Source organism: Pseudopipra pipra, chromosome 1 (genome assembly GCF_036250125.1).
Source record: "Pseudopipra pipra isolate bDixPip1 chromosome 1, bDixPip1.hap1, whole genome shotgun sequence".
Lineage (NCBI taxonomy): Eukaryota > Metazoa > Chordata > Aves > Passeriformes > Pipridae > Pseudopipra > Pseudopipra pipra.
The window spans coordinates 145,095,387-145,117,583 of NC_087549.1; the positions used below are offsets into that span (position 1 = coordinate 145,095,387).

Genomic DNA, 22,197 nt, shown 5'->3' on the forward strand with positions numbered 1-22,197 from the left:
AGGAGCCACGTGACCTGGAGTTGGGTTTTGAAATGTAGCCCATACAATGCTACTTCTCCTTTTCCTCCTTCCTGACAGTGGCATATCCAGCCCAGCATCAGGCAGCAGGGAAGCATTGAGCTGTTCCTACTGTCCTTGAAGGAGAAAGCAGTTACTGACAAGTGTCCATTTAAAATTTGAGAGCTGCTGGTTAGAACCATCCTGATATAATTGGAAAGGATGCTGTAGTAAATAATCTCATCTCCTTTGCAGGCAAGGATAAAAGCAAAGGCAATAGCTATAAACACATTTTTGCCAAAGAATGGATATAGACCTCTGGATATGAACCTCTACACGCAGCAGCGTTACACAACATCCTTTTACATACCTCCAGTATACAGTCCCCAGCAGCACTTCCCATTGTACAGCTTAATTGGCCCACAGACCTGGTCAGCCACACACAGCTACCTTGACCCTTCATTGGTAAGTCTCTTGATTGTGAAGCAGTTCTATTCTTTTCAAAGTTTGGTACTATTTTCTTACGAAGTACTGTGGTGTAGGAAGTATATGTGTCCTGAAAAGGGGAGTTTAAGATTCTAATTCTTCTTGAAAAACAGTCCTTCAGAACCCTTCCCATGGTGTACAAAGATGGATTATTTGAAAATTGTATGTGGTCTCAGGCTGGAGTGTGATTCTTTTTGAGGCAGTTCTTTAGTAAAGATTATTAACTAAGCATTAGCAAAAGAAATCTTAGTAAGAATTTCTTTTAGCAATGGGTTAAAGCTTCTTTAGAAATTAGATCTTCAGAATATGTATGTGAATACCAGAAAAAGCAATTCTGATATGTACAGAATAAACTTAATGGAATCAGATAGATAAGGATAATGTGATATCTTGATCTTCTAGCAGGAAATTAGACTCTAGGTTGACATGCTGAATTATGCTATTTGTCATGTTCTTAAAGCAAAATATTTTCTGTGCAAAAGTAACATGTCTTTTCGCAATAAAAAAAATAAAATTACTTTTGCCAATTACAAAGATCACTTTTAAATTACCTTTTTTTTTTTTAAATTTTCTTAAGGAGGCTATTGGTAAGCCTTAAAGCTAGAGTGATAGCAATAATCCTTATATATTCTAATGGGACACCCTTGTCATCCTGCAGTCCTGCTTCCATCTTCTCCATTGTGACAGTCCCATCAGAATTACCTTGGCTCCTTTTAGTTTGCCTTTGTTATTCTACAAAAACTAACAGGAACGTAGTTTCCTGTAATGACTGGGAGACTAAGGGTTCCTAGCTAGAGCCTCTTTCTTTCCTCTGGAAATGCCTCTTTACCTGCAGCTTAAAGAAACAAGGGTAGCAATGCTCAAAATTAGAAGTTCTTTAAAGGTTTTTTGGCAGAGGATTAACATGTCCTTGAACAAACTTGAGCAAACTTCTTGTGTACTGAATAGCAAGCTAATTAAAAAGTTGGTGTGCTAAAGACTTCACAGGCAGGGAAAGTAACCAGAGCCCTTGCAGGGGAAGGCAGAAACTACCTTGCTAAGCAGCAATGAATGTGAATGTTCTTCTAGATAACCTGACTACTGCAGTCTTGCTATGGGATACTGAAGTAGCTGGATGAGACTGCTGTAGAAGACATAGATTAATTGGCCACAGCATACTGTGTACCTGCCTTATGTTGTCCTGGAACTTTTTGTGTTCCAGAAAACTTACCAGTCCTGTCCTTTGGGGAAGACATTACAAGTTTGCCAGCATTAAAGAGCTTGTACCTTTCTTAGTCAAAACAGAAAATTAACTGTCTGAGCTTTATCTCCCACTGTTTTGCAGTGTATTGGTTAGTTCCATTTTATGTACATGAATGTAACATGATGTTTCTTGATTCTTTTTTAGGAAAAGCTATATTTGAATAGAAATCACTTGAGGAGAACAGGGACCATGAGGAGCCATGACACGGGAATAATTTTCATGAGACAGGGTTACAGTTTGCATGTAGAGACTTGTATGAAAATATTGCGGGTTTGATCCCTGTATGAGTCATTCTTTTAGGAGTTGGCCTTGTGATCCTTGTGGGTCCCTTGCAACTCAGGATATTCTGAGAACTCTGTGGTCTCTGTAGCAGAAATTTCTCTCTTCTGCTTCAGCATAAGCACTAACAGTGCTTTCTCTCATCTCTAATTTGAGGTTGAATACACTCAGTAGTGTGGGCATACCATTTTTGTTCTGAAACTAGAATATGGCAACACATGTCCTCAATTCTAAAACTACCTAGTTCTTCATCACGTACTTAATAGGGTTTGAGAAAATATCTAGTTTGTCCTGCTTGGGAGGGGAAAAAAAGTTAAAAAGTATGTTTGAGGCAGATGACTTCTGTGGAGATGCTTTTGGTACTATTGGAAAATGAAAAAAAAAAACCAACAAGCATTTTTTTCTTCCAAGAGGATCATCCATCATTGTAAAGAAAGAAGGGTTGACCATTGCTAAGGTCCCTTTAAGCAGTGAATTAAACATGTTTTCCTTTAGTATGTTTAGTGTCTTCTCGTTATTCAGGCTTACTAGCTTTTATGGAATTTTGCAGCATTCAAGTTGTAACTCTGAAACCAGAAAGTACTTCAAAGCAGTATTTTGATGAAACTCTGTTCCTAAAAGAGATTTTTTGCACTCCTAATGGCCTTTTTGTGGAGTCTCAGGTAGCATTTGCTGTCGTGCATGCTGAGTTAGGCTAACAGTAGTTTGACACATGACAGCTTTGGTGTTAAATTTTCTTTTCCATCGATAAGTGATTTGTCTTAACTTCTGCAAGAAAGCTCGGTCAAGTTTAAAGATACCTTTATAGGAAATGGTGTTACTCCCAGCTGTTTTTCGTCATTTAATAAAGTGTAGAAGATTCTTACTGTTCTGCATTGTAGTTATTTTCAGGGGGAGAAGACTAGCAAGCATTTGCTGATGCTAAAAGTAACATGTCCTAAATGAAACTCACTTGTACATTTAAATAAAAAAGACAGAAGTGTGCTAGTGAGGTTGGAAAAATTACTTTGAACATGCTTCAGGTTTTGAGATATCTTGTTAATACAAGACACTGATATGCACCCACGCCAGGAAATCTTTTACTAATATTGCTTTTTCAGACAAGAAGACAGTATTTCACATGTGGAATAAGGTGGTAAGATATGAAAAGCATCAGAGCTCCACTTAACATCCACTTATTCTCTGGGCTTTATTTAGGTATCACATGGAAGTAAAATGAGTAACTAAAAAGACTTTTTTTTTCCTTTTAGGGGGGGATTCACATATGCGTTTTTAGAAAAGCAATTACAGACTATGTAGGTTAGAGATTCTTTGACAAAAAAGTATCTGTGTACTCCAAAGTCCTGTATAGGATGGTGTGAAATAGGAGAGTTATTTAACTTAGCTCCAAGAATTTTGACTTGATGTTTTTCAATCCTCTTAAATTATCAGGAGTTGAATATGTGTAGTGGCTGTCTTCTCAAAAAACAACATCTGTAAGTTGGTTACAAGGCACTGGACAAATGCTTTATTGCTGTTTGAGCCAATCTTTTAAGTACTGTCCTGCAGGGAATGACGTAAAATACAGGGTTCGGAAAAAATAATACTGATTTTCCTTATAGTGATGAGCATGCAATATGTTTTTTTAGGTAACACCATTTCCAAATACTGGATTTATCAATGGGTTCACATCTCCAACCTTCAAGCCTGCTGCTTCTCCATTGACAACACTCAGACAATATCCTCCCAGGAACAGGCAAGTTCAGCTATCTTTTAACAATGTACAGCTGTTGTATTATGTGGCAGGTGGGGTTTTCATCTGCTTATATTAGTAACACCAGCTACCTCGAGGTTACTTGTGAAACTGAAACTGTTACAAGGTTAAGTGAGGCGAAAGGGCAGATGGTGCTCCTGTTGTTAATGGGGGTCCTGTTTCAAAATGTAAATGGACAGTCTGAAAGCTGAGAACTTGTCTGTTCCATGATTTGGGGTATTCAGCTGAAATATTCTGAGAGACGACATGATCAGCAGGACTAATCATATAGTATTTTCCGTTTCAAGTAGGTTTTAGGTAAAGGCTTAGTTGAAAATAGACAGTGAAAAGGTTCATTTTGATAATTCACCTGACCTGTTAAAATGAATGTTGATCATTCTTATACATGAAATACACAGTAAAGGACTGAAGATCTTGCTTCTTCTGAATCCTGTGTACAGGCTTAGGCCTCAGAAGATCTCTCCTAGTATGTATGTTGAAATGACTTTTGAATTTATAGGAATCCTAGCAAGTCTCATATACGACATACAATACCCAGTGCAGAGAGGGGACCTGGGCTTCTAGACAGTCCTACAATATTCAACTTTTCTGCTGATCGTTTAATCAATGGCGTCAGGAGTCCACAGACGCGGCAGCCGGGACAAAGCAGGACACGGATGCAGAGTGCTACTACGAGTTACACCAAGAGGGAAGTAGGAACTGGGCGGATGGAACAGACCAGCGTTGACTCGTCTCCTGGACTGGGGAGAGGAAGGTGAGTGCACTCTGTAGTTGTCCTCTGAACAGCCAAGTATTGCTGCTTTTAAACTACTCCGTTCAGTGCAGAGGTGTGGTATTGTGACTGTTTTCAATACTGCTTTAAGATGAGATTGTCTCCTCAAAAATAAAATCTTGGAAAGTACTTCAGAGGAAGTGTTAAATATAGAACAGGTGCAAAGTGGACTTGCATACTTTCCTACCAGATGAAAATCATTAATGGCAACTGATGAACGATGTACAGCTGTAAGATCTGATCCTCCCTTCTTTCTTCATCTGGTATAAGAAAGTTTTTGTATATTATTTGCTTGACTTTAATAAGGAAGTTCTGCCCATTCCATTGTTCAGCAGTGCACCTGAACCTCTACTAGCAGTGCTGATTCTTAACCTTTTCAGTTAAAAGATCTGAATTTTGACCAAATTGGACATAGAACAAAGATGGTGGATTGGTGTGGATCGAAGAGAAAGGGCTACATGCAACTAGGGAAACTATTGTTATGTAGTTTTAAAAAGCAAAGAAACAAAGAAGAAAACCAACTATCTGGGGAGCTGAAAATCAGTGGTACCAATAATAATGTGAGAATTTAACAGGGTTATCTTGGAATCTTGTTAAATACAGTAGGGTTCTAATAAGTGCTTTATAAAAGCATTGTCCAGCTTTGATAATGGCTATGTTTGTCTCTAAGTAAATCATATTTTGAGTGACTTACTGAATTGAAAGATAAGTTGAATGTTTTGCAGATGATCCTATTTTAGACTTGTATCATTGCAAAATTAAGTGGGGATTTTGTGCAAGTACTGTAATACTTTTCTAAATCTAATTTGCCAAATTGTGTTATAACTAATGGGTGAAAGTATGATTAAGAACTTAGGAAACAAGATTACTCAAACTATAGACTACAGAAAATTTACAGGAGTAGTCAGTACTTAGATTTATATTCTGACGTTTCAGTATTTAATACGTTTAGAATAATAAAAGTCAAACAAAAGAAATTAGAAAATATATTGAAACCAAATTAAAATGCATTGCAAATTTTGAACTCCTGCTTGGAGGGGCTTAACATGAAAAAGGGCTGGGGGAAAAGTGCTGAAAATGTTTTGGAGGAGCTTTACCTGAACTGAAAATAGTTAGCTATATTTGGAAGGTTACACTGGTATTAAAAAAAAAAATCCTAAAACTTTTACTTTGGATATTGTAGTGTTTTGTCTAACCCTTCTATGTAACCAGCACTGAGATGCTTTTAACACAGGAATTACTTGTAACCAGTGTATTCTTATGCTGACTTGCATAAGATCTGTACCTTTATTTTAATGAGAGGTTGCTAGGAATTTTTCCTTAAAACATTTTTTAATAACCTGTCTAGAATGAAGATGGATAAAATAGCAATTTGAATTAATTTCATTTGGTTTCATTAACTGTCTTCCATTCATTTTTAGGCAAGGTTTTGATTTCTGCTTTCTTTCCCTTAGGAAAAACTCATATGGCTACCGGAAGAAAAGGGAGGACAAGTTTACAGTGAGTGTTTGTGATCTTATTCATCTATAATAAATGTAGGGTAACAAGGCAAAAATATGGATATTAGGTGGAGTAGTGGGTGACAAAGTTAAAATTACACTTACAGCAGCAAAAAATTTCCATCTTAGTGTTACTTTGTCAACTTGCCAGTGTTCACATTCAGGGCGAGCTAAACAGCTAAGCTGAAGTTCAAAACACTTAATACTTCATTATTATACATTCATGTAGGTGTTAAAGGACATACATCCTGGTGTCATAATGTGTAGCAGAAATGTTAATTATGAAGTGGTTCTCTTTCTTAAATGCATCTTCAAGAACCACTTGGTAAGGGTATGCTGACACTACTGAACTGTTGTGGTTTTGGTGAACTGAAATTCAAGGTTAATACCAAAATAGCCTTGATATACCAATATAGCCTTTTCAAAGGCTGTAGAAGAGAATAAAATTTTTTATAGGATTTAAGGTTTGATGTGATAAACCCCGTAATTTCTCTGCAATTCGTTTTTGCCACACTTGGCATGTTCATGAAGTTGAACCAGATTATTTCCTTATTCATGTTACAGTTGTAAAATAACATCACTGCATGAGCCATAACACTTCCCTATGGGTCTGGAATCATTGCATTTGTGTGTTTGTGGCTCCTGCTGTTGAGTAGCCTTAGTGAACTTAGATAAAGGAGCATGAAGGTTTCGCAAGTGATTCCTTCCCTTTGGTTGCTTTTAGTTCTTGTCAAACCTTCCCAAAGCTAGTGAGATCAGATTACATGTAGGATTCCCTGGACTTCTTTATTTTGCCCTTTCAAAGCCGCTTGAATTTTTAGATTGAGGTTTTCCTATTAACTTTTTTCTTTATTTGAAAGAACAAGGAAGTGGTACAGGTTAAGTGTGTGAGTGACTGGAGTGAAAGGATTACTGAGCAGAGTGGCACTTCTGAGTGAGCTGACTGCAAAGATTATTTTAACTCTGAGTGTAAAAACAGGAAGATGTGACTTCTTTGGAGACCCACGGTTCTCTTCTCTCAGCACTAGGCTGTAATTGCAGCCTGTGCAGTCAGATTCCTTAGTCTCTTTTGGCTCAGGAATCGTCAGTGTCCTGTTTGGTGATGTACCTTGAGCACAGGTGAGAGCTGCTGCACACACATGACTGTGTACAGTGGGAAGGAGCACACTCTGAAGCAAAAGATTAAAATTTGACCCCTTTAGACTGCGGAAATAATTTAATCCAGCATCCTAGTTCTTGTGTGATGCTTTAGCCATTAGATAGTGTACACAGGACGTCACTAAAACCAGTTGTATTTGAATGGAGTAATGACTTCTTTAGAAGATCTTTCTTTAAAAGGAAAAATTTAGAGAGTATGCATGTTTGCAAGAGAAACAGCATGGAACTGTTTGATCAGATTGTTTTTGAGGCTACAGTCATAAGCCAATTACTCAACTTGTAACAAATTAACATGAGAAATTTTATGCAATTAGTTTAAAATTCATTCAACTCTTCCCTCATCCTGCTAATTTAAGATGCTAATGCCATTTGACTCTTACTATGTTGGGGTTTTTAGGACTCAACTGTGTAACTTAAGTGTTTGTAACATACAAGCACTTTCTATTGCAGAACTGCAGTCCACTTTAAGAAAAGCAAATGCTATGATTTGAAGAATGATTCTTAAAAAACCCCAAGCTTTTCCTCTTGCAGTTTGAGCTGGATAAATGTAATCTCTCTCAGATGACCTGCCAAAGGTCACAGACTTCAGTTTTGGAGGTGTGCAGTCTTGGTTGCTGTAGCACTCTTAGACCATGTCCTGGGGGTAATGCTGGGTCAGTAGCAGTCCTGGGAGTTGCAGTTGTTCTTACCTCTGTATTTATTATTTCCCCACTTCCCTCTTGGCACACACTTCTTTTCACATTTGTGAAAAGAACTCAAAGGTGGTCTTGTATCTGTTGCTCTTTTTGTCCAGAAGCATTGTTCTCCCATTCAGACCATCTTGACTATATACTCATATTTTCCTTTTCAAAATAGGAACTGTTTCAAAGAGTGCTTTGCATTTGGCATTTTGTGGCAGAGATCATCTTAGCACAGGCCTGAGCACAGTCAAGAAACAGTTACTTCTTTGTTTGCATGGTGCAGGTGGAGTTAATTGGTAACTTCAGTTACAGCATATTACGAAAGGAATTTTATTTTTTCCGTGTAAATAGAATGTAGCTTTATAAATCCTTACAAGCAGTCCTCTCAAGTGATCTTTAATTGTGGTACTTGTAACTTCTGAACTGCTGTCTTTATTGCATAATGGTTGCATTTAGCCCACTGATCTTGGGGTTTTTTTTGCCTGGGGCATTGTTTTTCTTCATAGGCTTAGTGATTTTTTTTAGTGAATTCTCTGTTTCAAAAATAGTTTTGACACTTATCTTTGCATTTTTACATAGTGACCATATAAGTTCATGGTAATTAGATGAAAATTGCTGTTGTCTGTACTACATGCAAGGCATGCTGTCTTGCTATTTCTTGATAAATCTGAAAATAAGATTCTTGTTGACTCCTGTCTTTTATTTAGAATGTTACCAACTACACATAAATGGGCGTTATATTTTCACTGTATCATGACACCTAAACCAGTGTTTTCCTTTCTATGTCAGTGTGTCTGTCCTGAAGGAAGGGTCTGTGAGAAGATTTTTCTTACTATACCAGTATCACTAAAGCTTATGCATATGCCATCCCATTTAAATAATAATTACATATATCAAGGGCAGCAGTGGAAAAGGAAAGTATCTATTCCTTGGTACTGTGTAGTTTTCTTTGAAGTTCTCTAGGGCTTCCCTGATATAAATCAAGTGCAAAATACAGTTTAGAGTTGCATGTCTTTTCTGTCATCTAGTGCAGTAACCTCTACATGTTATTTCTATTCCAGAGAGGCCAAACACAGTCTCCACCACCCGTAAAACCTCCATCTCCCAGCTTTGAATTGGGTTTATCTAGCTTTCCTCCATTACCCGGGGCTGCTGGCAATTTGAAGACTGAAGACCTATTTGAAAACCGACTGTCCAATGTGGTAATAGGAACATCAAAAGAAAGAGTGAGTAGTGGGTCTTCATTTGTTTGGGAAACCAGCGAATCGCATACCTGTTGTTTTCAGATTTGGTGGCTTATGGGTGGAAATAACTTGTGGTTTTACGTGGGTTGTAAGGAATGCTTTTCAGCTGTCAAATGATGTGCTGCTGCCTTCTTCTCTTACATCTTAGAATTTCTTGCGTGTTCTCTTTTGTGTGGAGTATGAGCACCAGTATAATAAGTAGATGTTAATAGCAGAGATTAGAAAATATGCTCTTTGCTGTTCTTAACTGCCTCTGGCTTTTTGATAGACTCAGGTGAAAAGTATGTGATACATTTTCCTCCTGTTTGAAAGACTTCTAAGTTGTATATGAAACGCTTTAAAGTGACAGAGACAAACTTTTAAGCACCAAAATAATGAAGCTGCCCACATGATCTCAGTACACACGGCATCATAGCTGGAACAAAAACTGTTACCAAAACCAGCTGGATCCCAGTGTTGTCTTGTCATATTGCTCAGAAAGATAAAAATACACCAGGATAACTTGGCAACCACTGATTTATAGATGTAGTAGAGATGCAGTTGAAAATTAATGTTCAGTAGCTGTTCATAGATTTCATTCTTAGAACTGTCTCTGCCATGCCATCTGTGAGTGACAGTATGTTCTCCTCCAGAAAGACTCATATAGCCCTCTGCACTATGGAACACTCTAGGCTATGGAAGTCTATATTGGCTTTTTTTGCTAGCCCTAATTTAACTTGTGTTTTTCTAGCTGTACCACAACTGAAGAAGTTAACCCCTGGATTAGCAATTCAAATCAACCTGGTGAAACACCAAAATCTCTTATGTGTCGTCTCTAAAACCAGCCTGTTGCAGAAGTGTTTTCTTTGGTGCCCACATGTCAGTGGTGGATACGGGGTATTTTCTGGTCAAGGGAAGGGGAAGCAGCAGGGCAGCCTGCACCCAAAGCAGTGATTGTACATACAACTATCTGCTCTGTGTCCTGCAAGTGGTAAGAGGGGCAGCTATGTTCCAGGGTTGCATTTAGAGGGAATGTGCAGTTCAGAGCCATGGTAAGAGCAGTGTTTAACTTACTGTCAGTACTACAGATTATAGGCTCTTTTTGGCCAAGACTTATGCATTTTTAAGGTATCATACCTCTATTAGTTGTGAAGTGGTTTTTGACTGTTGTATTTCATGTTTTAAATATAGTTCCAGGACTTGCTATTAGTCCTGCAGCTGAAAACCCCTTGTTCCCCCATTACAAATCTAATACTTGCTTTGTACTTATTGTAAAGAACTTAGACTTCTCCCCTGTAGAGGCAGTCTTCCTATCAGTCAGGCATTGAGGTTTTGTGATAGTGCAATGCACTGACACATTAAAAAGCTTCAGTTTTCAAGTTTATTTTTCCAGTTTACAGGAGTTATTCTGTACCATTGTACGGAGGAAAGGGATTATGCTGCCTTTCCTTGTTGGCATTTAAATAAAGAATAAGGTAACGGCAACTGGCTCCAAAGAGCAATTGTGTTCTTTTACAAAGGTGTTTGAGCTAACATCAGAATCTTGCCAATGTATACAGTCTGCTTTTCACTTTGATCTCAATATTTTTTCATGTCACCTGATGTAGAGTTACAGAGCACTGAAGTAGAGTTACACAGTGCTGCTCTTGTTTTATACATGGGCAAATTCAATGTACAGAAGCTGAGCAGGCTAAAGTCAATAATTTTCAACAGTAGTTATCCAAGCATCATATCTTTATGCTCTCTGCTTTGTGATGCTCTTCTAGGTGTAGCTCTGGGGAATGGCAGGTGGTAATGATCCCACATTTTGTAACTAGGAAATGCAGCACGTGAGATCAAGGGCTGTTTTGACAAGGAACAGCACTTGCATGTCTGCTTGGCTTGAAACTATTCACACTTAACTGTGTACCTGCAAGTTCTGATGCACTTGGGCCAGAATGCTCAGCAGCTTGCAACTTCAAGCCTTTGCACACACTGTTATAGTAAGTAAAACTATAGAAGCTATTCTTTTATTTCTAAACATCCACCTTGTACTGTCTTACTTTTGCTTTGAGTCAGACTAGGCTTAGATGTACTGCAATAATCTATGCTGCCTAATTTTAAAATGGTGACCACAGGAGTCTTAGGTTTTATGCCCTTTGAACGGTGGCTGGGCTGGGGGAAAGGAATGACTCTCTTGTTCCTTCTGTGCTTGTGTTTTTCTATTGCTTTCCCTTCAACATACCAGAATCTTTTCAGGTTTTAGAGTCAGACAGATCACAAGCAATACAAAGAATGGAGCACCCTTTAAAACAAACAAAATGCTTTTAAATGTGAGAAATATTTTTCAGGATACAGAGTTGTCTTTCTCTTTTCTTATTTTGTGCCACTTTAAAGTCATTGTATGCATCTTGAACCTATTTGGCCTTTATCTGGAAGTACAATTTGGCACTACATAAGTATCACTTGGCACTAGCAGAATCTTTTGAGGGCTATGGAAAAAGCCTCTTTTGCTTGGTACCAAATTGTGCTATAGCATAAGAAAGGGACTTCTAAGTGATGGTCAGATCCCTGTTTGCAGAAACTTTTTTTTTTTAAGGTTTGGGGTTATTAGCACCAGCTATTGGGATGATGCAGTTAGAGCTTTGAAGAAGACAGTTCTTAGTGCATGGCCCTAGGAGACTTTTGTCTTCATAGGTTGCCTGTGGTTACATGAACAGATGCAAAGCCTGCTTTGTCACCAGCAGGTGCAAAATCTCCAGGTTGAAAGAATTCACTGGTTCCAGTTGCTAGTGTTGTTCCCCAAGGCTCAATATTGGAGCCAGTCCAGTTTAATAACTTTAACGATGATCTGGACAAGGAGATTGAGGGCACCCTCAGTTAGTTCACAGGTGACACCAAGTTGGGCGGGAGAGTTCATCTGCTGGAGGGCAGGAAGGCTCTGCAGAGTTATCTGGACAGGCTGGATCAATGGGCTAGGGGGTATGAGGTTCAACGAGGTGAAGTGCTGGGTCCTCCACTTCTTTCAGAACAAACCCTGCAGTGCTACAGGCTGGGGGAAGAGTGTCTGAAAGTGGCCCTGTGGGACAGGACCTGGGTGTTCTAGTTGACAGCCAGTGGAACGTGAACCAGTGCGTGCCCAGGTGGGCAAGAAGGCCAATGGCATCCTGGCCTGTATTAGGAATAGTGTGGCCAGGGTAGTGACTGTCCCCCTGTACTCAGCACTGGTGAGGCTGCACCTGTGTTCAGTTTTGGGTCCCTCACTACAAGAAAGACATTGAGGTGCTGGAGCATGTCCAGGGAAGGGCTACAAAGCTCATGAAGGGTCTGGAGAGTAAGTCATATGAGAAACAGCTGAGGGAGCTGGGGTTGTTTATCCTGGAGAAAAGGAGGCTCAGGGGAGTCCTTACTGCTCTCTACAACTCCCTGACAGGAGGTTGTAGCCAAGTGGGGCTTGATCTCTTCTCCCAGGAAACCAGGGCCAGGACAAGAGGAAGTGGCCTCAAGCTGCACCAGGAGAAGTTCAGGATGAACATCAGGAAAAATTTCTTCACTGAAAGGGTAATTAAGCACTGGAACAGACTGCCTAGGGAAGTGGAGGTGTTCAGGAAACAACTGAATGTGGCACATAGTGCCATGGTCTTAGTTGACAAGGTGATGATCGATCAAAGGTTGAACTCTGATCTTAGGAGGTCTTCTTCAACCTTAATGATTCTATGATTCTAACTAAGTTTGTCAGCCAGGTATGTCCCAAAGGGACCTAAGCTTATAACTTTTTTGGAAACAACCGCAGTGTGTTATTTATTTGTCTGTGTTTCTAAATAAATGTAAAGGAAAAAAATAACATACTTGTTATAATACATTTATTGGCTCCTTCTGTACCTTCCTATAGTTAATTTATCTTTATAAATCAAATTGTGAGCTGTTTCCTCGTTGTGCTAATTTTCAGGCAAACCATATTAATTGGATATTATGATTGTCCTTCTGTGCCTTTTTTCCTCCTTCAGAACATTAATGTGGATGCAAGTACAAACACTATTCCGTCAGGAATTCCTCGAGAACCGTTGTTACCGGTTTCTTCTACATTGCCCAGGACCTTTGAAAGGTCTCCTTCGCCACCCCAGTCTTCTGAGTAAGCACTTAATTACATGGGTATAATTATTCTGCTCTGAATCACATTTGCATTTCCTTTCATCAGGCAGAACAATGTAAATAGCTATTAAAATCTTAATCAGTGAAAGAAGTAATATTTTGTTGTGTATTGTACTTGTAGTAAAGGCAATAAAGTTTAATTTCTGAACAATATCATAACAGTGACTCAATCGTAATAGTCATTTAGCAGACCAAAGTTTAGTGTTGTGTTCTGGTTTCTGCAAGTATTTAGAAGTTTAATGAATACCTTACTGTCTTGTATTTAGCTAGCTCTGAAGCATGGAGAGTAAACCCATGGTCCTGTGGGCAGTACTGATGTCCATACCGTAAAGAAAGTTTTTGTAACACTTTATTTGGAACCTGCAAATCAAATTGAGGTGTTTCAGTATCAGGGGAAAGATAACTGAATAACCAAACTATGCTATCAGAACATCACGAATTACAGGTAGTGTCAAGTTCCACGGGAATATACTTTTTAAAATTTGATAACATTTTAAAAAGCAATGCTAGTCATCATGTGCTAGGCAAATTATAGCTATAACTACTTATAGTCCTACTCAAACTTTTTAGACCTATTATTAGAGCATTGATCTATCCTGAAGTTTCACTTTTCATGAGCCTTGCTTCCTGCTAATGCTTACAGGGACCCCAAGGTTGTGGATAAACAGCAGAGAGAGACACAGAGTACAGAAAGACTTTCTTCTTCCTCACTCAGTACTGCATGTAAATCGGTACAAGTCAATGGGGCTGCCATAGTAAGTGACCTTACTACTTCACTTTTTCTTAATGATACAGTTTGATGCATTTAACGGAGTATTTATTGCTACCCAGTGTTGCTTAATCATGTGAGTCCAGCAACCCTGAATTTGCCCAGCAGCTTTAAATTTGTGTGTTGATGGCTTCATGATCACTTGCATGATATAATTATGCAATTAACAGTGCAAAAGATAGCTCCTTACCCAAATCCTCTCCTTGGTAGTATACTTGAGGTAGAAGCATTAGTACACATATTGATATTTAAACAAGAGTATTCATCATCTTTCAGCTGGTTTAGAGTTTGTTTGAATGGGAGTTATTTTGCCCTATGCCAGTACTCCATTTTTCTGGAACACTGTTTTGCATTTTACCTTGTCTTCTGATTGATTGTCTTATACAACTTCTGTAAACTTCATAATCAAGCCCTCATCTGTATATTTTAGTACAGCAGTCTTTGGGGACAGGGACTTTAGCTTTTTTTGTTCATAAAAGTAAATTAATTTTTTCTCAGGGTGCTTTGTTTGACTCCGTCCTGTTTGCTTCCAATTTCACAGGAACTGCGAAAACCTAGTTATGCGGAAATTTGCCAGAGAACAACTAAGGATCCTCCTACATTGCAACCCCAGAAAGAACAGAAGCCAAACACTGTAGCATGTGGGAAAGAAGAAAGAAAGCCCACAGAAACAATAGAGAAAAACAGAGAACCTCCTCCTGCAAAGTCACATCCTGGACAACCCAAAGACCAGAGGAGACAGTCAGGACGCAGATCGTCCCCTCCAGCCGTTGGCAAACGCTTAAATAAAGAACAGAGTACCCCTCCAAAATCTCCTCAGTGAAACTAACACCTTGGGGGGATTTGAGAAGAGGTCTACTTCCCACAAATTAAACCCATGTTCCCACTAAGATACCTGAGAATGAGTTGCTGGTTAGGAGCTTGCAGTGATACTGGGCATATAATAATGCCTGCAAGTTATTTTTCTGTGAAGTACTTTTTCCCCTCTTGAACAAACATTCTATTTTTCTGGGTATTTCTGGATAGTTGTTCTAAACCTTACATTTAGATTGGTGCTTAATTGGAGGTGAAGCTTAGTGTGATTTTTTTTTTTTTTTCCAAGGTGTAAAATATTTGTCTTTAAAAAAAAAATCAACTTTTTATTAAGCCTCTCTGTGGCTGTGTGAGTGCAAGCTCTGTATAGTGAGTTTTTTCTAAACTGTTAAGCAGAAATGTGCTGCTGCAATATTTTTAATAAACAGGTCTGCAAGTACATATCTAAAGTGTCCAAAAGACTGATAACGGCAGCTAGTGTGTAGAGTGCAAGGAGGTAGAACATATTTTACAAATTAGTATGTGACCTTGAAGACTTTTTTTTTTATTGGGCTGCTGTACTAAGTGTCAGCAAATGAACTTGCACTTTTAGGTTAAATGAGTAGCTGTTTCTAGTATTTTTTAAAAAAATAATCTTTTTTTGATGTTTTGCACACACAAAATTAATTCTACGGGGCACCATAGCAGTCTTTCTAAAATATTTCCTTTTTTTGACTTACTGCAAGCAAGTAACCATCTTCTCACTCCAGAATAAAACTGATGTTATAATTTGCAAATACAAAGCACATTGTGAATAGAAAGAATCAAGTCTGTGAGCTTCTATGATGGTGAAGCCTGTTAGTGAGTGGATGTTATCAGGAGAAAGCAGTGTAGCCTTCTTGTGATAACTTTAGCTTCCCTGTGCTTGTAAGGGAGTTAACTGAGTCAGCGCTGTATATTCTGGTTACCCCTGTGCTCTGTGTAGACTTTTTTTTAAGCTCTGCCCCAAGTGCTCTTTGAAAGAGTTCATATCTTAGTCAGCCTTGTGTTGACATCTTCCTGTAACTACGAGCATTGGCATATGGATTTAAATTTTTCAAGACTTGAGATAGTGGTGTTTGTTTTGTGTGGTGGAGGAAGAGATCCCTGATATTTACCTCTGGGATGAGGTTTCTCACACTTATTTACTTTAGAAGTGATGCGCTTTCTGAAGGACAAGGATGCACTAAATTAGCAAGTTTCTAATAAAGTTGAATATAAATTATTTTTGTTTTAAGATGCCTAAAGTTTTTCTTTAAATGTTTAAACTGCAGGAAGTTCAGACAAAACTCATTCCTGCTGACTATGACAGTACAGTTTATTCCACAAAAATGTTTATTTAAACAACTGATTTTTTTAAAGAATTATTTCCATCCAATATTTAAAGACTTGAATTTTATTTAAACTTGAAAATGACTTTGCCTTAACTTTTGTACAAGACAGCTTAGAGTTAATGAGGTCTGACCCCATGGAGGGTTAGCATGAATGGAATACAGAATTACTCAGTTACAGTATGTATCTATTGTCACTGGTCTTACTGGGTAAACATACTGTAGTACAGGAACTAGCAGCAGTTTTTGTAATATACCTTAAAGATCTTAAACAGTTGATCTTTTTCAGATTGTTGAAAAACCTGTAAATGCAAATAGTCAATACTGTATTAAATATGTGCACTTGGAAGTGTGTGCTTTGCTTGTACAGTTGTAAATAATCAGAACATATAAAAAGGTACCCTAAAGAAAAAAATCTGATAAAAATTATTGATATTATAAATGTTGCTGTTGAGCTGGATGTAGATAAACTAAATGTTGTGGTTTGAATATTACTTTAATTCGTTGTTTTTTCTTTTTCTTATTTTATTCTGGTGTGTTGAACTGACTCTGCCTCTTCACTGCAAAAGGGAAATGGAACGAAAGTCTTATTTGAAAGCCCTCAAATGTTTTCCCAAAGTCCCTCTAAAAACAAGCGATTTAACCAATTCAAAAGTGTTCTGCAATGTAAATAATGAATTTCAGCAGTCAAACTGTAATTTTAAAGTCATTAATAAAAATCAAGTCTAATTGGGGAAAAAACTTGACTGCTGCAAAAATATACACTGAAGCTTACCTGTGTGCTTTCAAGAGTATCAGTGCATGATTCATGGAACTGTAAAGTAACTATAGAAGTTGACTCCTGATAAATCTCCTATTACAAGCATCGATTGGTAACTAGTTGACATTTTAAAATCCAGCCTGTTGTATGCTGCAGAATTGGTCAAAACAGGGCATGCCGGAGTCTGTTGATTTTTTTTGTTTGTTTGTTTGTTTGTTTAAAAAGCGCACTTTGTGAATGCTGTGGGAGGAGATAAGACCCCGACAACATCACCAAAACCGCTCAACTAGTTCTGTCATTGGATTTATTTTTTTTAATACTCTTCTCCTTTCCCCAGCGGCAGTGAACACGGTAGCTAGATTTGTGTATGGTTTAGGCCAGCTGTATGATTCATTTTGTTTGTCTGCTGCAAGTGAAAGGCTTTCCAGCTGCAAACAATCGCGAGTGGTTCCTTACAGCGACTGTGTACGGCTCGTCATGATGCTCAGCTGGTACCCGAGGTGATATATTGAGACCAGCGGGGTGTGTTGTGCTGTTCTAATGTATTCTGCTGCCATTTGTGCTAGGTCAATACACTGTAATTACTGCTTACCCAGCAACAGTCTGTTGCACCAAAAGTTTAAACCTTCCTCTGACGTGGTTTTTATAGCTTTTTTTAAAAAAAACGAGGTGACACGCCAAATCGCTGTGTAACATACCATACAACTTCTCCTTACTGCATTTTACTTCGAGATTTTCTTCTTTTTTTTTTTTTTCCCCCCACTCAGTGACAAAATGGAGTTTTCGGAGTAGAGTTGTGAAGTTGCATGCAGACTGTTGCTACGATACAGAGAGAGATTAAAATGTGGCTTTTAAAATGAAAAACCTCCCAAAAGCAGTAGCTGCGTTAAAGGTTCAGGGATGCAGTAATTAAAATTGGCATTTTACCTTGTAGGACTGTGTAGTGATGCTTTTCATTTTGAAAACGAGTCAAAATGGGATCTGAGACTCTCATTCCAAGAATTTAAAAAAAATGAAGGTTGCTTTCAAAACCAAAGGTTGTTTCAGATCAGTCCCTCACCATGACACTGTCACTCACAGCTTGGAAATCTGTGAACAGTGGCAATTTTTTTTACCTTGCTGCATTGCCCTTCAAAGCCCTGAGCAGTTGGCATGGAAAAGGCCCTTGTTGGAACATGGTGCAGTGTATCACAAGCAACAGCTGACTGTAATGGTGCACACCTATCTCTGTATCTCCTTCAGTAGCTACAGGTAGGGACTTTTGTGCTTTGTAACCGATTACACTAATAGCAGCAGACAATCTGAGATTCCTGAGGAGACCTAACAGCTGCCAATTCATGAAACAGAAGTGTAATATGGGAGCCTTTTTGAGGGTTTTTGTTTTTGTTCTTCTTCCATTAAGACTGGAATCAAGCTTACATGTAAACTATCAGTAATTTAAGTTTCCTTTTGTGTCATAAAATGTAAAACTGTCTAATTTGAAAAAAAATATGTAGGTTATGAAAAATAAAGATTTAGGCACTGTTGAATTCCTGATTTTTTTAATTAAACCTTTCTTCAGCAGTATTTTTCATTACCTTTTGTCTTTCGCTCCCATTTTTGGAAATTGTATATTTCTAATTTTGGGAAAAAATGTTTGCTTGCTCTCCTGTTCAACACAGCTGTTGTAACCATCACCTAAGGCTATGTAGCAGCAGCAGAAACCCCTATAACATCTCTGAAAGCAGCAATATCTATCTCTATTAGAGAGCTATGACTGGTTAATGTTTTTAAAGCAAACAAAAAAGCTTATGTGACCTTTTGTTTTACTGGAGGATCTCTTCATTAGTGGTTTCATAAATTATTAGATAAGGTGTTGGCTTGGTCTTAAATATGTATTTTAACATTTGGGTTGGTGCTTTGGTTTCATGGCTCTCAAATATGGAGATGTCGTGGAGTTATTTTTGACTTTAGATGACTTCAGAGATTATTCTGGTCTTGCCTCTAGGAAAGAAAAGCCTCTGGGATATCCTCTCTCTACATAAAAAAATATTTTGGAAATGCACCTTTTCTTTTTCTTTTAAGGTTTGTCTCTCATTCAGCTGTATCTGAACAAGTTTAGCAATGGATGTAAGCGTGGAAGTATTAACAGTTACTGTGTTCTATAAGCATCTTGGGAATTATTGCAATATTATTGCTCAGGCTGGTTGTTCTGTAAGTTCCTGGACAGGTTAAGCTGCTTGCTGATTTACTTCCCCACTGCTATCAGCAGAGTAAGGCAACAGGAATACTAGCATACACTGGGCACTGTGAGCTTCTCCATGTTAGGAAAGTCAGTTAAACTTTGGGATTTGGTGATGACCTGGACTGCAAGTAGTTGAAGGCAACCAGTTTCCACTTCAGCATGGAGTATCCTGTTCTGCCCTTGGGACAATGTTTTCTACCACTATGTAAAAATGCATGGAAATTTGTCAGCAATGTTACCATAAACCTAGTGTGGCTCTCGGGAAGCACCCCAGCTTTGACAGAAATTGAGGTTTATTTTTCACACAGCAAACTGGGCAGTGTCCCCTTAGTGACAGTTTTCACCAGAACAAGGTGATGTTCAGTGATGGTTGCACCAGCATTCATGTTGAACACATGATTTCACTTCCTCTTGGGCATGATGAGAAAGAGTGTGTATGGAAGATTACATGCAATTGAGCATCCAGAGATTACTTATTGTCACAGAAACTGTGATTCATTGCACTTTGATCCCAAGGCTTCTTTAGAAAAAAGATTTTATGAAGTTTTAAGTTTTCTAATACACTTTTACTTCACAGACCTTTCAGTTAAAACCTCCTGGTATAGCTGGGCTTTTATGGGTGCAACTTAAGTCAGGAAGTGATTGAATTTCAAATTTTGCTGGTTTATAGATGAAAGTAATGTTACACACTTCATCTCTGCTTCTGAGAGAATAAGCTGTGTAACAGCCTGGTGCCATCCAGTTACTGCAGCATCCACTCTCAGCATGCATATAGATCCTGCTTATATTTCAATGCCCAGTGTAAGCTGATCAGGTAGAAATTTAACTCCTGTTGGAGTGGCACATGAAATACTGAGCTGTTATGCCAAATAAGCACAGAAATCCTGTAAAGAGGCTGGCCAGCCTCAGCTGTGTCACGTCCATCCTGCCTGTCTGCTCCCTCACATTGGCTGGTCTAAAAAGTAACTGAGAAAGGATTTCTTGGAATAGGCCCCAAGCTGTTGTCGTACCATCAGCAGAATGGAGGAATGGACTGGAATGCACAACTGATGTCCACAGGAGACTGGCACTGGTCCTGGCAGGACCAGTGTTACAATCAGCTGAAGTAAACTCAGCGTTGGTACAATTGGCTTACAGCAAATGGAAGGTAAAAATCTTGGCTTAAGTGCAGCTTTGCTCACTCTGCTGAACGTGGCTCACCTCATCAAGCTTCGTCATTTTTGAGCCTTATTTTCACAGTGGGCAGGAGAAAGAGTCCAATTTCTGCTTTAGCCTACTTGGTTATTATGTACAAGCTGTAAATGTGCTAAGTCTTAAATCTGTCTCATGGTCATAGACTATGAGGAGTCTGTGCATTGTCCCCTCACAACTCTTTTGGACACAGTTCACTGTTTTGCAAAAGGGATGTGTGCTAGGGGGAGGGAGTCGAAGATAAGAATCACTCCCTAATCTCTCTTAAATTCTCATCAGTTTTGAAAGAGTAAATTGCTTTGTGTGCTTGTGTTACGCCAGTAAGGTGCAGAAACCAGCCTGCAGTCCAATGGCTTCACATCCCATTTGCTGTAGGCAGACGGCGTCTGCAGAGCAGTAAATCTACCGTGGCTAAGGATGCTCTGAGGAAGGAGGGATAAATGGAAGAATTTAGAGTTGTAAAACACACCAAAGCTGGATGGATCTAAGAAATCTACATGGATGGAATTAGTGGTACATAATGAAATGTGTCTAATGCCTTCCAAAACAAAGTCATATGTATGCCCTCCATACAGCTTGGGATGTCAGCCCAGGTAGAACAAGTGAGTGAAATTCAGGAGGTCCAGCCTGTTGTTTCCAAGGCTGAGGGTGTTTTCCAGGAACCTACAGCTCATAGGCTGGAGCATGTATGAGAAACCTTTCTCATTTTGCTCATTTTCTCCAACGTCAATGTACTTAGCTCAGGTTTGGGATGTCAGCAGAGCTGACTCTGCACGGCAGAGGCTTGAAGCCCCCAAAAGCCAGCCCTGCGTTGGGGGGAGAGAGGGGAGCTGAGTGCCTCTCCAGCAGGAGGGTAACAGGATGCACTGTGGTTGGAACAAAGGTTTGGAGATGGGCAATTAAATAGGCTCTGTGGGGGAGAAGGCCTGTTTCCTAAATGGAATTTCTTGAGCACCCGTGGTGTCTGTGGCCAGCCTGGTGTTACAGAGTCTCTTACTCAGTGAAGAATGCAATTTCTATCTTGTTCCCCTTTAGAAATGGAATGTGTAAAATTCAATCCCTTCCCTTCTCCTGGTATATTTTCCTCTTCCTTTCTAGTGACTCAGTGTTCTCATTCTTGAGAGCTGCATTGCTTGTGGTAGATGGTAGCTGTTGATCTCCGCTTCTAAGAATTGCACCTATTTTCAGAAATACAATAGGCTCGACATTTTGACTCATTTTAGTTTGCAGGAATTTTGTATTTTTGTCCCACTTATTAAAGCAAATTTGGCACTCAAAGGAGAATTATCTAGGTGTGTCCAAAACTGTAACGTATACAATAAATTCAAAAGAGTATGCTCTATCTTTGAATATTTATAGCTGTTGCTGGGTTTATGATGTTTGTCAGATACTAAGTTCTTCATTCTACGTTTGCTGGAGTCTGCGTGCTTCCTACATGCTGGTGGCAAATGCTGGCTCCATCTTCTCTGGTATGACTCATACTGCTGCTGAGGGAAGATGCCTGCCTTGAAGCTATGGCAAATAAGTGCTGGAGAGACCTGTTGATTCGGACAGTAGACACTGAAATGACAGATTTGCTGGAGTGATTTTCTCAGCAGATTTTACTGCTTGGACTGGCAATCAAATGCTTCCTTGCTAGCAAATCCTGTTTCAGATAAACCTTTGTATTTTACTTTTTATTTGAACTAGTGCTTCCCATGGAGACAGAAGCTCAGCCATGCTGGCTGCCATCCTGAGTGTTGAATGCATGCTTTCATCCCAGGCTAGGAAATCTGAGGGCAGCCACACTGGGTTGGATACACGGAAGTTATGTACCAGGTTTAAAGTACATTGAACTTGAAAATAAAAAAAGGCAAGAGATGCGCTGTGG

At 38.9% G+C, this 22,197-nt stretch overlaps 1 protein-coding gene across 10 annotated transcripts in view; it reads left to right on the top strand.

The window, feature by feature from the left end:
- LARP4B (La ribonucleoprotein 4B) overlaps positions 1 to 18,441 on the top strand; it is a 57,550-nt gene extending 39,109 nt beyond the window's left edge. For 6 of the 10 annotated variants that reach the window (XM_064637790.1, XM_064637807.1, XM_064637798.1 and 3 more), the window contains 9 exons: positions 253 to 462; positions 3,634 to 3,740; positions 4,258 to 4,512; positions 5,985 to 6,030; positions 8,929 to 9,093; positions 12,541 to 12,630; positions 13,077 to 13,201; positions 13,865 to 13,976; positions 14,532 to 18,441. In XM_064637790.1, the coding sequence (XP_064493860.1) occupies positions 253 to 462; positions 3,634 to 3,740; positions 4,258 to 4,512; positions 5,985 to 6,030; positions 8,929 to 9,093; positions 12,541 to 12,630; positions 13,077 to 13,201; positions 13,865 to 13,976; positions 14,532 to 14,813 (1,392 nt within the window). In that variant the 3' untranslated portion in view covers positions 14,814 to 18,441. Of the gene's footprint in view, positions 1 to 252; positions 463 to 3,633; positions 3,741 to 4,257; positions 4,513 to 5,984; positions 6,031 to 8,928; positions 9,094 to 12,502; positions 12,631 to 13,076; positions 13,202 to 13,864; positions 13,977 to 14,531 lie in introns of those variants that run through there. The other 4 variants (XM_064637813.1, XM_064637744.1, XM_064637753.1 and 1 more) reach the window with 3 other exon arrangements.
- The last annotated feature ends 3,756 nt before the right edge of the window (positions 18,442 to 22,197 follow it).